At 36.5% G+C, this 18,530-nt stretch overlaps 2 protein-coding genes across 11 annotated transcripts in view; both read left to right on the top strand.

Annotated features, from left to right (window-relative positions):
* The window catches only part of LOC125095495 (sodium channel protein type 1 subunit alpha), a 152,912-nt gene extending 141,851 nt beyond the window's left edge, over positions 1–11,061 (top strand). For 5 of the 10 annotated variants that reach the window (XM_047721972.1, XM_047721973.1, XM_047721971.1 and 2 more), the window contains 4 exons: positions 1,015–1,152; positions 3,217–3,321; positions 5,107–5,377; positions 7,469–11,061. In XM_047721972.1, coding sequence (XP_047577928.1) covers positions 1,015–1,152; positions 3,217–3,321; positions 5,107–5,377; positions 7,469–8,646 — 1,692 coding nt within the window. In that variant the 3' untranslated portion in view covers positions 8,647–11,061. The remainder of the gene's footprint in view (positions 1–1,014; positions 1,153–3,216; positions 3,322–5,106; positions 5,378–7,468) is intronic. The other 5 variants (XM_047721976.1, XM_047721975.1, XM_047721977.1 and 2 more) reach the window with 2 other exon arrangements.
* The window catches only part of LOC125095498 (sodium channel protein type 3 subunit alpha), a 1,188,574-nt gene that overhangs the window by 369,710 nt on the left and 800,334 nt on the right, over positions 1–18,530 (top strand). The gene's annotated exons all lie outside the window — the stretch shown is intronic.

Here is an 18,530-nt window from a genome sequence, read left to right as displayed (position 1 = left end):
CAACATTTCCCTTAAGTTTGGTATCAACAAAGGAAAGACCTATTTTATTTGGTTTCTCCTGTAATAACCTCTTCCAGGCTTCAAGGAGAGAACAGAAATCCCTGCTTATTCCAACTGTGCTCTTCAACACCATGTAAAAATATAGTATGTTTTATTATTCTTCATCATTCTGTTCTGAAATCCAATCTGTTTAGTCTATTATCATGAAAAATAACTTCTGTCTCTGTAATCTTTAAACTGACCCGATAGAGCTCACTTATCTTCTTTGATGTACACTTGCCATAAGTGGATTTAGTTTTATTTTGAGTACTTTCCTGATACCCTCCTGAGTTGTGTTATTTCTTTGTTACTACAATTTTGTTTTGTGTGTGTGGTTGGTTTTAACTGTTACTTTTAGAAGGATATGAATTTTCAGGGAACTATCTGGGGTGACTAGTTTACCCTCTACTATGTGATATATGGTAGCTCACTGATAACTTACTATAAGTACAATCCAAAGACTAAATTATCAATCGAGTATTTGTAAGATGGATGTCAAGGTGTTTGCTCAATCTAAAAAATTCAATGTCTATTGTAATGTTAAAGGTATGATGCTGAACATCTAAGTGAGTAACTCAATTCTTGTTTGCCAGATAAATTCACGCGTACACAAATGTTTGTGTCTAAGTATAGTCTACACATATTTTCTGGAATAAATTTTTTCATCAATAATTTTGAAATTATGGAAATTCAGTCCTTTAAAAAATTTACCAAATTTAGCACTCTACTTTCCGAATGCAAGATACTAGTTGTACTTATAGTTGTAAAAATAGATTCTAAAGTGTTACAATAACTATATTTGTTTACATGAAAACATCTCTAAAGGCTAATTGTAGAATAGCTGATTCAGAGTGAAAAAGAAAATCACTGCTAAGTATTACTAGGCATTTTCTTTTCTATTCTCATGAAAAAGCACCAGTGACTTCCACCAACAAAATGTATTGTGATATTTTACAAACTCTTCTCCTTTGGTAGGTGGAACTCCAGCCTAAGTATGAGGAAAGTCTATATATGTATCTTTACTTTGTTATTTTCATCATCTTTGGGTCCTTCTTTACCTTGAACCTGTTTATTGGTGTCATCATAGATAATTTCAACCAGCAAAAAAAGAAGATAAGTATTTCTAATATTTTCTCTCCCACTAAGATAGTAGAAGTATTTGTTTTCTCCATTAAATGAGTACTTTGATTCAGAAGCCAAGTGAGCATATATGTTAAGAGCTATTTTGCATCCTTTCCTTCGGTCACTCACTACCCACCTCTTTCAGGGTATAGAAAGTCAAGAGCAACTGTGCTCCATATTCCTGTATTAAATAACTCCACAAAACCTCTCTCCTCCTTTTTTTTTTTTTTTTTTTAAATCCAGGGGCCACATTTCCAACCCTTTGGGAAAGAATAATTAGGGAAAAGAAAAAAAAAAAACTAGAAAAGAACCCAAGCACATGTCTCTTTTCCAAGGTCAACTTGTTGTTTCATCCCTATAATTTGCCTCCTAAAAATATACTTTCTAGTCAAACCCTTAGGATGTTCACAAATAAATTAAGTATAACACGTAATCTTCTCCAAGTTTTCCTTTTCCTTCATGTATAATTTCTACCTCCTTCTCCCTGGTATTTCATTATAAACTATTAGTTCCAGGTTGAACTGAACAGCTCTTTATTTTATCATTATCATTTATAAAGCCCATTTTATCATCCTAATTATATATGCACATTATAGAAAATATGAAAGGTAAAGAAATATCATTACTTGGGGGTAATCACTCTTTACATTTTATGCTTTTCTGTTCGTGCTTTTTCCATATATGTTCTTAGTACCAAAATTATTTTATCTATAATTGTAAATTGTTGGGACACATGAGTGGCTCTGTTGGTTAGGACTTGGACACTTGATTTCAGCTCAGTTCTTGATCTCAGGGTCATGTGTTGAAGCCCAGCATAGGGCTCGGTGTTGGGCTCGTGCTGGGCTGATGCTGGGTGTGGAGCCTACTTAAAAAAAAAAAAAAGAGATGTATATATATATATATATATATATATATATATATATATACACACACATTCTCTTTTTGACTTAATGTAAATATATTTCCATTCTGTTAAGTCTTTTATATACATTATCATAATTTACTTAGCCATTTCCCAACAAATTGATGATTTATGTTTTCTAATCTTCAATGATTTAAAAAGTGCCTTGTCAAAAGTCTTCATGCAAAAAAAAATGAGTAATTATTTTTTTGCTTAATTTCTAAAGTATTTTGCTTCTCCCATATAATGTGCCTGATTATACTCATAATCACACTTATAATAATATCCATAATATCCATACAGGTCAGCGCTGCTTCACTGGCATCCAACAGCAATACTTCATATTTGTTAATGAAAATTGTTTTGAATTAATATGTCTTTTTATTACTAGTCATTTTAAACATGTTTTTGAATGCTTTTGCCACCTGTATTTCTTCCTTTGCTTACTATTCCTTCATCTTGTTTATTCAGTATATTTTCTTCTTATGAGTTCTTCCGTTGTATGAGATATTTATAGAACATTCCTGTCCCCAACCCCTTTTACTGTTATGAATATTCTATGGTCAATGTCAGGGTTTTATTTCACTTATTGGCCAAAATTGCAATCCTCTGTGCCTCCTGGCCTATCACATCCTTGTCATGCTAATGATCTCTGATGTATCCCCAACTCTTCTACCAACTTAGCCCATTTCCTTTTTATCCATTTGTTCCAATTCTTGGCAGAGTGAAAGTGGCATTTTATGAGTAACATTAACCCGTCTTGCAATATACATACTATAATGCATTGCTACACAGGAATAAGAAAATCACTATCTTTAACTTATGAAAAGCACTATGTATAGCATTAGGAATTGAGTATTTTGTGCTTCAGTGAATCAAATTTTACCACTCACTGAGTATATGGCCTCTCAGTTTCTGGGGTTTTTTTCTGCCATAAAATAATAATGAAAATAATAAAGTCAATATTGGATAATTAGAGAATTAAATAATATTGTAGTGCCTAAAAAATCCATTTCTTATTTTTCAAATTCAAAATTCTAGGCATAATTATTGTATCCATTTTCTTTTTTGACTGTCCCTTTCCTGTTTTAACATTGAAAAATTATGTGCAAAGGGACACAGTTTTAACCAGTTTTTATTTTTCTTTTCTATACTTTGGAGGTCAAGACATCTTTATGACAGAAGAACAGAAGAAATACTATAATGCAATGAAAAAATTAGGATCGAAAAAGCCACAAAAGCCTATACCTCGACCAGGAGTAAGAAATATCAAATGATATGGGAAAAAATAAACAAAAACAAAAAATTGCATGGGTTTTCTCATAGAAGAGATAGCAACTAACATTTCCAGCAGAAAAGATTAGAGCTTCATTAATTCATGCCTTTTATGGTAATGGTAAAAAATTTTTAATAAGAGAGAGACCACCAAAAAAAAGAAGAAACAAAATGTACCCTATTTTGAGGGGATTTACAGCAAGAATCCAAACTAAATGGTGAAGACCCATAAGTAGGTGATATGCACAAAAAAAAGCTGGTCATATAACTCAAGAGTATTTGCCAAGTAATCTTAAAGAGAGGAGTAAACCTTGGATGGGGTTAAAATACATGCAATTTTCTGCTAGTTTAACAAACAGACAAAGTGTTGAGTGAAATAATATCTTACTTCCATTTTATTTTCCATTAGAAGTATGGAAATACCTCTAATGGAAGTATTTTCTCTATTAGTGGAGAACAAGTGGAGAGTGGAGAACAAAAGAATTCTAGTATCTACTGTTTGTATATATGGCTGTAAAGTTAGAAGTTACTAATGTCTTCAGAAGTCAGGGTCAATAAATACAATTCATGATGATAAATAACAATTCTCATGTTTCCATGATAAAACCACCAAACAACTCCTGTGAAATGGAGAAGGCTTATCCCACACTGTATTGATTTTTGTAATGATGATCTAAGGAGTTAAAATAATTCTTGGGGTATATTAGGGAACAAAATGCTAGTGACATTCACAGCGTGCTAGCCGATAGTTGTCTTCTTGAAAATGATGAGAAATACACATTGTTCTCTGGTAAGCCTTAACACTGGCAGAGAAATGGGTCAACTATGCGTAGGAAAAATGTAAGATAGAAGATATCTTCAGGGTGCCTGGGTGGCTCAGTGGGTTAAAGCCTCTGCCTTCAGCTCAGGTCATCATCCCAGGGTCCTGGGATCGAACCCCGCATCGGGCTCTCCGCTCAGCGGGAGCCTCCTTCCCCCTCTCTGTCTGCCTGCCTCTCTGCCTACTTGTGATCTCTGTCTGCCAAATAAATAAGTAAAATCCAAAAAAAAGAAGAAGAAGAAGATATCTTCAGAGTTCCCAAGTGGCCTTGGAAAATGAGTTAGACAATGGCCGGCAGGGACAAAAAGTGGCAGAAATGGGGAGCAGAATCACAGATTGTTGGCAGAGACATTAATTTTTGACATCAAAGCATAAGGAATGTCATTCTGGTCTGATTATTCCTGTGTAGGTTCAGCATTTTGTGTCAAGCAGCAAGGGCTGTTTGGTGAAAGAACACCAATATTGCCATACACAAGCTTTAAATGCATATATTATAGATGTGTTCTTGAAATTCCAAGCTCCCCTTAATAATTATTTGAGAATAAGACAAATGGAATGTTAATAGATACTGTGTTTTGAAGTAGCTGCCTGGACCAACTGATCATAGAATATTCTGGTAAAACAAAATTAAGCAGGTTTCTTAACTTTGCATAGTCTTAATATATTAATCTGCATTTTGTGCCTCTGAAGGAAGTGTGTAGTATGAGTATTTCTTATCAGAAATCCTCTTTTGACAGGGATTGTTATTCTGTGGAATACATATTGGTAAATAGAAATTTTGATAGCTAAATTTTAAAAATTAATGTGCAAGCCATCTTTTATGAAATTCAGGGTCAGTGGTTACTATGTATAATATTAGAAAGTTAATCAATGCAGAAAGTGCTTATGCAGATGCTAATATGTAGAGATAAACTCCTCTGTTGCTAAAAGCATTTCTGTTTCCCTACAGAACAAATTTCAAGGAATGGTCTTTGACTTTGTAACCAGACAAGTTTTTGACATAAGCATCATGATTCTTATCTGTCTCAACATGGTCACCATGATGGTAGAAACAGATGACCAGAGTGATTATGTGACTAACATTTTGTCACGCATCAACCTGGTGTTCATTGTGCTGTTCACTGGAGAGTGTGTGCTGAAGCTCATCTCCCTCCGCCATTATTATTTTACCATAGGCTGGAATATTTTTGATTTTGTGGTTGTTATTCTCTCCATTGTAGGTAAGAAGTATTTTAAAATCTCTTAAGTTCAGTTTAAGAAAAGTAAAAGTTGGAACAGTCAAGTTTAAATGAGAGGTCATGTGACCACTCAGAAATAACTCCTCTGAAATTTTTATGTATTTCATCCAGGTGTGTTTATTTTTCTTACAAAATGAGGCTCTTACTGTATGTGTAGAATTGTATCCTAGCCTAACTATTTTAGGTTATAGTGAATCTAGTGGTAAATTCCCATTCATTTGAACAGGGAATGATCTATTAACTAAGATAAAAATGTGTGTGACATGTCGACATTGAGTAATTTGTGTAACATCTAAATGCCTCTGTTGAGAAAAGAACTAGAAATTTAGTCTGGTACTCAGGAGGGACACTACTTCAGATATACAGACATAGAACCATCAGGATGTAGATAGGAGTGGAAGCTGGTGGCAAGATAAAGAAAGGTATAGAGTGAAAAGAAAATAAAGATAAGAACAAAATGTTAGCAAATACAGATGGTAGTTTCTTTAAGGGTATCAGGTAGAGATTTTCTAGATAACCTTAAAATGGGGCTATAGTAATGATGCACAAGGGGAGGTGGGTTGGTATGGGACATCATTTTATTATGTCTTTTATTATTACTTCAAAGTCTGGAATGTATAGCACATCACGTGAGCAATAGCTCATCTCATTAAAAGGAAGTGATGAAGTCTATCTGTGGGCCTGAAGTATTCATTCTTCCCTAAACCAGATAATATGATTGGGTCAACATTTTACCATTCAATAGGGGGTACCTCTGTTGGGTAGATTTTCATGCCATTACCCCCTCTGAAGAAGTTGGTCTTATATCTAACCCATATGTTCCAGGTAGCCTTTGATTTCCACAACAATCTATGGTGTAATCAGTTGTGGAAAATGTACTAAGGTTGTATTCACCTCTCTTCTCTCTCTCAATCTATCTTCCTGTTTCTCTTCCTCTCTCACACACCCACACGTACTTAGACTAACTTACTCTTTATAGAATGAGAATCGTTATTTCATTATTTAAAGGGCAATTGGAGAAAAAGGCTTAAAAGAAGCAGGCTGAGAGACCAACATTAGACACTGGAGACCAGTAAGAGCTTCAGTTTGGATCCTTCTAAAATTTATACCAGAATATATATATGTATAATATTATAGTGGAATCTTAGGCAAGTACCAAGTTCATGGAGAGATGAAAATAGCATTAAAAATTACAGCATTAAAAATTATAGATACCTTTAGATGGATAAGGACTCCATTGGCAATTTCAGAAAAAAAAATTGTAAATTGTTTTCATATAAATGTGGACTTATATCCTTGGGTACTGCTGTTCAGACAGACTTCATAATTTTTAACTTATTTTTTTAGATTTAGTCTTGGGATTTTTAACCCACTGAGCCACCCAGGCGCCCCAAGTCTTGGGATTTTTGTATAAGCTAAAGGTAGTCTTTAGACATTCCTCAAAGACAAGAAGTATTGTAAAATTGTTATTGAATATTGTCTGAGCTTGGAGTGACATAACAAATTACTATAGACTGGGTGGCTTAAACAACAGAAAGTTATTTTCTCACAGTTCTTGAGCTAGAAGTCCAAGATCAAGCTGCCAGCATGGTGGGTTTCTGGTGTGACCTCTCTTCCTGGCTGGTAGATGGCTACCTTCTCGCTATGTCCTCATATGGCAGGGAGAGAGAGAGAAAGTTCTCCAGTGTTTCTTCTCATCAGGAAACCAATCCTATCATGAGAGCCCCACCCTCATGACCTCATCTAAACCTAATTATCTCCTCAAAACCCTATCTCCAAATACCAAGGATTGGAAAATTAGGGCTTTAACATATGAATCGGAGGTGGGGGGGTGGGCAGTGAGGAAGAAAGGACACAATTTAGTCTACATCAAGTTGAGTTTAATACTGAATGTCGAAATTAAGGTTTATTTATAGTATTATTATAGACAGTTACATATATGTATGTCAAATTTTAAGATTATGTAACTGAATTTCAAGCTCTTAACTTTATGTTGGAGACTTAACAGAACTGTAATTATTATTTTAATGGATAACTTCTTCAATGGTTGCTATTCTCATTTTTTATCCACAGGCATGTTTCTGGCTGAACTGATAGAAAAATACTTTGTGTCCCCTACCCTGTTCCGAGTGATCCGGCTCGCCAGGATTGGTCGAATCTTGCGTCTGATCAAAGGGGCCAAGGGGATCCGCACGCTGCTCTTTGCTCTGATGATGTCCCTTCCTGCCTTGTTTAACATCGGCCTCCTGCTCTTCCTGGTCATGTTCATCTACGCCATCTTTGGAATGTCCAACTTTGCCTATGTTAAGAGGGAAGTTGGAATTGATGACATGTTCAACTTTGAGACCTTTGGCAACAGCATGATCTGCCTGTTCCAAATTACCACCTCCGCTGGCTGGGATGGACTTCTGGCACCTATTCTCAACAGTAAACCGCCAGATTGCGATCCTAATAAAGTAAACCCTGGAAGCTCAGTTAAGGGAGACTGTGGGAACCCCTCAGTGGGGATTTTCTTTTTTGTGAGTTACATCATCATATCCTTTCTGGTTGTGGTGAACATGTACATCGCTGTCATCCTGGAGAACTTCAGTGTTGCTACTGAGGAAAGTGCAGAGCCCCTGAGTGAGGATGACTTCGAGATGTTCTATGAGGTTTGGGAGAAGTTTGATCCTGATGCCACCCAGTTCATGGAATTTGAAAAACTATCGCAGTTTGCAGCCGCTCTCGAACCTCCCCTCAATCTGCCACAACCGAACAAACTCCAGCTCATTGCCATGGATTTGCCCATGGTCAGTGGTGACCGAATCCATTGTCTTGACATCTTATTTGCTTTTACAAAGCGGGTTCTGGGAGAGAGTGGAGAGATGGATGCTCTCCGAATACAGATGGAAGAGCGCTTCATGGCTTCCAACCCATCAAAGGTCTCTTATCAGCCAATAACTACGACTTTAAAACGAAAACAAGAGGAGGTGTCTGCCGTTATTATTCAGCGTGCTTACAGGCGCCACCTTTTAAAGCGAACTGTAAAACAAGCTTCATTTACATATAATAAAAATAAAATCAAAGGTGGGGCTAATCTTCTTGTGAAAGAAGACATGATCATTGACAGAATAAACGAAAACTCAATTACAGAGAAAACTGACCTGACCATGTCCACAGCAGCTTGTCCACCTTCTTATGATCGGGTAACAAAGCCAATCGTGGAAAAACATGAGCAAGAAGGCAAAGATGAAAAAGCCAAAGGGAAATAAATGGAAACAAATAAGAATAATTGTGTGGCAAATTGTTTACAGCCTGTGAACGTGATGTATTTTTGTCAACAGGACTCCTTGAGGAGGTCAATGCCAAACTGACTGTTTTTACACAAATCTACTCAAGGTCAGTGCCTACACTAAGACAGTGACCCCTTTTCAGAAAACTGTGACTCTGTGTAAAGGGGAGACAACCTCGGCAGGAGGTTACTGTTCTCACTACCAGCTGATACTGCTGAAGACAGAGACAAAATGGCTACTCAGACTGTAGGGACCAGTTCAAAGGGGTGCACACCTATAATTTGGGGGTTGTTTAACACGAAACACTTTAGTGTAGTAATTGTATCCACTCTTTGCATTTCAACTGCCACATTTGTCATATTTTTACAAAATCTGTTAGGGGATTCATCTTTTTTTTAATCCATACGTTGTTTATTATATGTGACTATTTTTGTAAATGGGGTTTCTGTTGTGAAATAAACAAAGGTCCTCTTCAACAGGTATGCCACTGGGGGTTAGCGCAATCACATGGCCTCCCATCTGCACAAAGGCGTGGTTTGCATGAGGGCATGCTGCACTTAGAGACCATGCATGAAAAAAAAAAGTCACAAGGAAAACAATGAGTTCTTAAATTCCATCCATGTTTCTGGGAGGGGTAATTGGGTGATAATTGGAGGTGCTTTGCTGATCTTGTTATGTCAAATCCAGCCCCCAGACCAAGTAGATCATTATTGGGGGGTAGGCCATTAAATCTTAGCAGGTGCAAACTTCCTTCAACTGTCTGGAGTCATAAATGTTGTGTTTCTGTTTATTGTATTTAAAAAAAAATAATAACAACTGAGAAATGAGCATTGCTTCTCCCCTGAAGACTGAAATGACCAAAAGAACCCTTTATAAATTTCTGCTTAATCCTGCACTTTGGTTAGCCATCTTCAGCTCAGCAAGGTTGACAACTGTATATGTTAATGAAATGCTATTTATTATGTAAATAGTCATTTTACCCTGTGGTGCACGTTTGGGCAAACAAATAATGACCTAAGCACAGTATTTATTGCATCAAATATGTACCACAAGAAATGTAGAGTGCAAGCTTTACACAGGTAATATAATGTATTCTGTACCATTATAGATAGACTGGATGCTATCAGTGCATGTTTCTATTACCATGCTGCTGTATCTGCTTTCTCCCACTGCTCAGAATCTCATTTATGAGAAACCATATGTCAGTGGTAAAGACAAAGAAATTGTTCAGCAGATCTCATTTCTTTTAGTCATTAAGCAATAGTTTGCAGCACTTTAATAGCTTTTTGGTTATTTTTAAATTTTAAGTGAATAACATATGGTGTATAGCCAGACTGTACAGACATGTTTAAAAAAACAACAACAAACACTGCTTAACCTGTCAAAAATTGTGTTTAGAATTTTATAAGCAAATATAAATACTGTACAAAGTCATTTTATTTTATTTTTCAGCATTATGTATATAAATACGAAGAGGAAATTATCTTCAGGTTGATATCACAGTCACTTTTCTTACTTTGTGTCCATAATACTTTTTCATGGAAGACATTTGCTAAATAAGTAAAGAAAACAAGACTGGGTGGTTGTAGATTTCTGCTTTTTTATTACATTTGCTAATTCTAGCTTATTTCACAATTTCAAGGGGCAAAATAGGTTCACGAGTCACATCCAAATTATGCTCTGCAATTGGAAAAGGGTATAAAATTTTATTTACATTTTTGGTAGTGCCTGCGCAAGCTAATTGAAGGTAATGCTTATTTTTCATTTTTGTCCTTTTCTTTCTAACTTTTGTTTATGTTTTCATTTCTTTGGAGTCATGCTGCTCTAGATTGCTCTAAATATAATGCGAGTTCTGCAATTTTTTTTCCCACAAGAACAGAGAATAGTAAACTAAATAGACAATTATGTCAGGACATTTTGTGTTTCTTACAGAAGCAAACCGTAGGCTCCTCTTTTTCTTAAAATTACTTAGATAAACTGTATTCGTGAACTGCATGCTGGAAAATGCTACTATTACCCTAAATGATGCTAACCAACACTAAAAATGTGTGAAACTAATAAAGATTACATTTTTTATTTTATTGTTTGCCCAGTTACTTTTTGTTAAAAGAATTTTATGAGAAGATGAAGCTATCTTATTCTACAAGTTGGGGGAGAAAGGAAAGTACACACACAAACGGGTCTACCTGAGCTGATAGTAAGAAAACCTGGCATAGAAATGGGACTAGGAGGAATGACCTTCCAGGGCCTACAAGAGGTAGGGTGTGAGCTCTGCTAGAAGGAACTGATACCAGAGCATAAACTGGTGGCTTTAGGTGGAAAAATAGTATGGGAGCCAGAGCAATGGTGGATGGCCCTTTGAAGTTCAAAACGAAGCCCTTAAATGTGTATTTACAAAATTAGAAGTTGCCTTGTGGGTATTTTGTTTGCTTCTCTAGAACCATGCTCCATGCAAAATCACCCATGGGAGGGTGCATCATTGGGCTCCATTACCCTCTGGCTCCCAACTGGGAAGCACCCTCAAAGAAAGCACCAGTGGGAGAGAGTGAACTTGGGTATTATTCCTCAGATATTTCTTTTTTGAGCTGCTCTCAGTTGGCAGGGGTACATTCAGCAACATGAAGTTATACTTTGTGTCAGACAATCCCATTCTACATCCAAAGCTACTCGGAAGTCTGGTCATCACTTCCCTACTCGTTCCGTTAGACCTGGGGCTGGACTTCCCTATTCCTGGTAGCTTTCCACCCATCTTGCCAACATCCTTTCAAATGGCCCCTTCATGAAAACATTCTCTGTTTCATCTGTCTCCTGTCCGGATGACACAGTAATTACATAATTTACAAAATGGGACCAACGACAAACATTTGCTTTAGGTCAGCTTAGACAATCTAACTGGCTATGGTAGATAAAGGAACAGGAATTGGGGGGAACTACAACAAAGTCAAGCAAAGAATTCCATTCTTGGAGATCATAGAAAGGCTGCCATAGTGGTCCCAATAGTAAGACTGACAGTCTAAAAAACTTAGCTAAATGTATAAAGGAAGGGAAGCCTTCACTTGTCATCAGGTAGTACAATCTCTATTATGAAGCTAGAAGGGGGGACACGGCCTTGATGGGGAAGGGAGCACTCATGCACAGTGCTTCTCCTATTCTTCTACACTTTCTGATTTGTCTCTTCAGAATAACATGACAATTAATTCTGATTTATTAGTGGCTGAAAATAACTTCCTGTTTCCAACCAACATAAATAAGGATTATAGGAAAATCTCTATAGATTTTTTTTTTTTTTTACAGTCCACATCCACACCACACTTACTGGTATTTTTCCAAATATAAAAAGAACTCGTGAAACATAATCATAAGTTCCCATATTCCTTTTGGTATTATTTTGCACAATATTTGTCATGCCAGAAAGTAATATAATGCTCAAGGAATAATGTGTCACATCAGTGGAACAAAGACCCTATCTTAAAGGTGGTTCCCACTGTCCAAATCAGGGAAAATTTGAGAATCAAAATAAATAATGATAGTAGTGGATTATAATCTATTTAATAAAATAAGAATCCACAAGTATACACTGATATAAATAAATGGAAAAAAGCAAAATATCTTTCTTACAGATGAAAGTCAACTAACAAGGATAGGAGAAATACTGGAGTTAGAAAATCACCATTTGGCAACTGTGATAATGACAACTGATTCATACAAGAATAGTGAACACTAAACTCGTGAATGAAAGTTTGATGGGGAATTAGAAAATTACATTATCTCAAAGTATCTCTTTTTCATTAATTAAAAATTTTTAAGAAGATGGGCGCCTGGGTGGCTCAGTGGGTTAAGCCACTGCCTTCGGCTCAGGTCATGATCTCAGGGTCCTGAGATTGAGTCCCACATCGGGCTCTCTGCTCAGCAAGAAGCCTGCTTCCCTCTCTCTCTCTCTCTCTCTCTCTCTGCCTGCCTCTCCGTCTACTTGTGATCTCTCTCTGTCAAATAAATAAATAAAAAATCTTTAAAAAAAATTTTTTTAAGAAGAGGTTACAGTGGAGAAACCCAGAAGATAGTACTTTCAAGTATATCATCAATTACAGGGCCAACTACACTCAAAAAGATATATCCCTTCTTAGTATCCAGAAATAGCTTAGCAATAAGGAAAATCAAATTGAGGACATTCTCAAAAATAATTGAATTCTTCAAAATGTTAAGGTCATGAAAAACAAAGGTCAGCAACTACCTGAGGTTGAAGAGCTATGAGAACGAAACACAATCTGTGATTCTGTATTGGATACTAGACTGGGAGAATAACATTGACTATGGATATTGTTGGGGAAACTAAGTTTGAATATGGACTGTTCGTTAATTATTAGTATTATGAAAGTTGATTTTTCTCATTTTGTTAAGTCTAATGCAGTTATTACACAACTATAAGTAATGTCATTCTTGGAAAATGCACACTAAAATATTTAAGGGTGAATAGGATGATGTCTGCAATTCACTCTCAAAAGAAAATGTGTTCAAAGAAAAATGAACTATATGTGTATGTGTATATTTAATATATAGATAGATATAGAAATAGCTGTGGTATATCTTTGGGGAAAGGAGGAGTTTTTTGTTCCTATTGATTTATTGAAGTGTATATGTATGTATGTTCACTCTGTCATTTGTTTTTTGTGTCCTAGAATTGATTTTGACCCTCAAAATTAGAAATCCTACCTCTAATTACTTCAATGAACACCATATTTTAACTATGATTTTTTTTCCTGGAAGTCGTCTTTCTGAAGTCACTTAATTGAATACATTTCTTGCCCTTTATGATACTCCTTATATTTTCAAAAAAAGAAGACTTTAAAAGAAATATATGACCTAGTGGTTAAGACATCTGTATTTGAAACTAGACATACCTAAATCAGAGCTTTATGATCTAAACTCTGGTGATTTTATCCATATCATAAAAGAAAGTGGCTTATTGGCAATCTGAGCTGGGACCAAGGCATTGTAGGTATAAATTAATAGCCCAAACTCAGTTCCACAGACCAGCACCCCCACGACAAGGTTTTCATACATTAAGAGTTAAGCCAGAAAATTAAGAATAATGTCATAAATATTTATAAAGCTTAATATAGTCAATTTAAAGATTATCATTGTAAAAGTGTGTCTTTTATATTATTTTCAAAGACTAAAATCATTTTTATGTTAATTTTTTTTTTTTTTAAGAAATTAACCATGAACCTGGGGGGCTCAGTCATTTGAGCACCTGACTCTTGATTCCCACTCAGGTCATGATCTCAGGGTCATGGGATCAAGCCCTGCCTTAGACTCTACACTAAGCATGGAGTCTGCTTGAGATTCTCTCTTTCCCTCTCCCTTTGCCCCTCCCCCTGCTTGCTCACACTCAAGCACTCTCTCTCTCTCTCTCTCTCTAGTACACAAATTTAAAAAAAGGAAATTACAGTGAGAATAAATAATAGTGACTTATTTGATATTTTACTTGGCCAGATTAAAAATTGGTGACTTTGTGTTGGTCTTCTCATTTATATTTTACATGAATTCAAAAGTCTAGGAACCATTGGGGTAGACAAGTAACTACCTGACCTCATAAATTCGTGTTCATATGTGTGTACCCAAAAGTTCAGCTTAGAACTATAGAAACTGTATTAAAGACAGCAAATATGTCCTGTAATTGCACATTCTATCATGTGTGCCCTGGAATTTCATATTATTATAAGAAAAGAAATGTTTCTCAATCACCATGAATATATTAAAATATTTATAATCAAAAAATATTATTGCTTCAATCAGGTGCAGCTAATAGTACTGTTCTTCCTGGAACATGGAAATACTCTTTGAGGTTATCAATGAACAGTGATTCAATCAGTGTGGCAGCAAAGGCACTGGAGGAGGAAAATATACCAGGCAATTCAGTGTTGCTGGAGGAGTTGCATCACCAGGAAATGCTTACCATCACAGCTGAATAATCCGCAGGCCAACCATATACTCAGTGTTGCTCAAGTGCTTTGTCGTCCCCTCAGAACTCTCCTCATATTTGTGGAGAGCTCTGCCTCTTACTCACCAAGAAACATGATGACACTGTCATGAACATCTTCAAATTCTTTCCTATCAAGTGAAAAAGGTCTTCCTTCCCTCCCCTTCCCTTTCCTTCCCTTTTCCTTTCTTCCCTTAAATTCCCTTCTTTGGTCCTTGTCTTTGCTTTCCTTCCTTTCCCCTTCCTTCTCTCTCCCTGCCTCTCTTCTCTTCCTTCATCTGTCTGGAGATAATTTCTTCCCATTCATTTTTTTTTTAAAGATTTTATTTATTTATTTGACAGAGAGAGATCACAAGTAGACAGAGAGGCAGGCAGAGAGAGAGAGAGAGAGAGAGAGGGAAGCAGGCTCCCTGCTGAACAGAGAGCCCGATGTGGGACTCGATCCCAGGACCCTGAGATCATGACCTGAGCCGAAGGCAGTGGCTTAACCCACTAGGCCACCCAGGCGCCCCCTTCCCATTCATTTTTACACACTCTGATACTTTGCTCCATAAGCAATTTTCCTTCTCTCATATCTTTATTCTTTTTGATTGATCCTTTCTGTCAGGTTTTGCACTTTCAAAACTGGTTCTTCCGATCTTGAAAACTAACTTTGCTCAAATTTGATGCGTCTTTACGCACTGTCCCATTATCTCATTCCTTTAAGATTCCTTCTGAAATCAGGGTTCTGTACTCACCACCTTCACTCTTACCTAAAATTAAATGAAATACAGGTCCCAGTCATGTTGATGAGAAAACCTGGCTGTGAATAATCTTGTTGGGGGCACCTGGCTGGCCGAGTTGGTAGAGCATGTGACTCTTGATCTCAGGGCTGTAAGTTTGAACCACATTGAGTATAGAGATTACTTTAAAAAAATCTTGTTGTCATAGCACATTGAGTTTTCAATGTGTTTTGCTGAATTTTATCAATAAATTATGAGGAAAAGATGAAAATACTTACAAAAGGTAGTTATAGGAACAAAGAACATTACCCACATGGAGCAAAGATGTACATACTCTGTTTCGGGTTATCATGAATTACATCTTCTCTATTTAATTCTTACTTAGAAGGGAAAGACATCCACAGAGCTATTCAACTGTTAACTGTTGCATTTTGTTTGTTTTGTTTTCTAGGAATGTTGCCTTTATGTATAAGGGATAGAGACCCAAAAGCTTTTTTTTTTTTTCTCCAAGATTTTATTTAAATTCCAGGTAGTTACCATGTAGTGTAATAGTAGTTTCAGGTGTACAATTTAGTGACTCAACACAAACATACAACACCCGGTCCTCAACACAAGTGCCCTCCTTAATTTCCATCACTTATTTAACCCATTCCCCACCCACCCCCCTCCCTTCTGGTAATCCTCAGTTTGTTCTCTAGTTAAGAGTTTGTTTCTTGGTTTGCCTCCCTTTTCCCCCATGTCCATTTGTTTAGTTTCTTGAAGTCTATGTGTGAGTGAAATTGTATGGTATTTGTCTTTCTCTGACTTATTTCATTTAGCATAACCTCTCTAGCTCCATCCATGTTGTTGCAAATGGCAAGATTTCATTCTTTTTTATGGCTGAGTAATAATCGATTATAAAAATATATCTCACCTTTTTTATCCATTCATCAGTTGAGGGACATTTGGGCTCTTTCCATAATTTGACTATTGTTAATAATGCTGCTATAAACATTGAAGTGCATGTATATCTTTGAATTAATATTTTTGTATCCTTTGAGTAAATACCTAGTAGTGCAATTCCTGGGGTAATTCTATTTTTAATTTTTTGAGGAACTTCCATGTCTTCCAGAGTGGCTGTACCAGTTTTCATTCCTACCAATAGCATAAGAGTGTTCCCCTTTCTCCACATCCTTGTCAAAACCTGTTGGGTTAATTTGAGTCATTCTGACAAGTGTGAGGGACATCTCATTGTAGTTTTGATTTGTATTTCTCTGATGATGAGTGATGTTGAGCATCTTTTCACATGTCTGTTGGCCATCTGGATATCTTTGGGAAAATGTCTACTCAAGTTTTCTGTCCATTTTTTTAAAAAATTTATTTATTTGACAGAGACAGAGAGAGAGAGAGAGGAGAGCACACACTAGTAGGGGGAGTAGCAGGCAGAGGGAGGGAGAGAAGCAGGTTCCCACAGAGCACAGGGAACCTGATGTGGGACTTGATGCCAGGACTCCGGGATCATGACCTGAGCCAAAGGCAGTTGCTTAATCAACTGAGCAACCCTGGTGCCCTGTTTTCTGCCCATTTTTAACTGGATTATGTATTTTGGGGGTGTTGAGTTTTTTAAGTTCTTTATATATTTTGGATACCAACCCTTTATCAGATATGTCATTTGTAAATATCTTCTTATTACTTACAGGAAGTTGTATTTTAAGTGTAAATTTTTCATGAAAAAATGTATTATTATAGAAAGTTTAACTTGCTCATTAAGATATTAATGAATTCACTATCCTGTGCTAAAGTTGTCAAAATGTACGTGTGTGTGGGGGGGTGTTTTGGGAAAGCATTAAGATATAGGTTTTATCTTTTTACATCAAGCTGTTTGATAGAAATTGTGGCTCTAACAGATTCAAATACCACCCAGTGCTGATACTTACTCTTCCAAAATGACTTCTTTCTCTCTTTAATGCTCTCAAATCTGGGTTCTGGTCCTGCCAGGCTACAATTAGCCAAATTCAATGATCTTTATTTAGTCATTATCATATTTGACAGATTATTAGAATTTGGTGTTGATCATCATCAACCCTTCCTTTATTGAACTGCATCTTCCTTTGCCTTCCATAAAACTATTTTTGATCTCTTCCTATATTTTAGAATCTTTGCCTTTACCATTTAATTAACTTTTTCTCTCCTTTTGTATTTACACAACACCCTCAAGCTTTTTTGCTGAGCTGATGTTGTAATTTCAACTTTCTTTTGGTCTTTTATACTTGCATGTTCAACTATCACTTTCTACTTAATAAGGCCAAAGTGATTTGAACACATTCTATTCCTCTCAGCCACCAACAAAACTACCCGGAAGTCAACCTGCTTTCCCAGTATCTGTTATTGTGGGTTATCCTTCTAGTTCAGCAAAGTAAGTAAGTACGCGTAATGTAGTATATACAGGGATGGATGAGTAACTCTATGGGAGGATACAGGAACAATTACGACAGTGAATCCTGACCTGGGTTTGAAGAATAAGAGGGGCAGAGCAGCCTGAGGGGCAGAAATATTATAGAATAGTGGTCAAAGGGATAGATTCTGAAGCCAGATTGCCTGGATTCAATTATCAGCTCTACTGCTTACTAGCTGAACAACCTTGAACAGCTTCTTAACCCTTTGTCCTCTCAATTTTGTCATCTGTGAAGCGGTAATAAAAAATTTTTATGAGGATCAAATGAGTTAATACAAATGAAGTTTTTAGATCAATAGTTCCAAGCATATAGCAATTACTATTCACATGTTTGCCCAGCTGATGATCACTAAGACACATATGGAAATGGGAAACAGCATGGCACGTTCAGAGCATTCACAATAAAGTGAAAAGTGAGTATTTTTTTAAAAAGGTTTTATTTACTTATTTGAGAGGCAGAGAGAGTGAGTGAGAGAGAGCACAAGCAGGGTGGAGGGGCGCAGAAGGAGAGGGAGAAGCAGACTCCTCTGCTGAGCAGGGAACCTGAGACAGAGCTGGTTTCAGGACCATGGGATCATGACCCGAGCCAAAGGCAGATGCTTAATGGACTGAACAACCCAGGTGCCCCGAAAAGTGAGTATTGACAGTAACTGAGAGTCAAGCAGGGGTCTGATAATAAACGGCCCTAAGTACATGTCAGGGCTTTGGCTCCAATGTATAGTGATGA

Source organism: Lutra lutra, chromosome 3 (assembly GCF_902655055.1).
Source record: "Lutra lutra chromosome 3, mLutLut1.2, whole genome shotgun sequence".
NCBI lineage: Eukaryota > Metazoa > Chordata > Mammalia > Carnivora > Mustelidae > Lutra > Lutra lutra.
The sequence above is the reverse complement of the archived record's forward strand: the minus strand, read 5'-3'. Positions and strand labels throughout refer to the sequence as shown.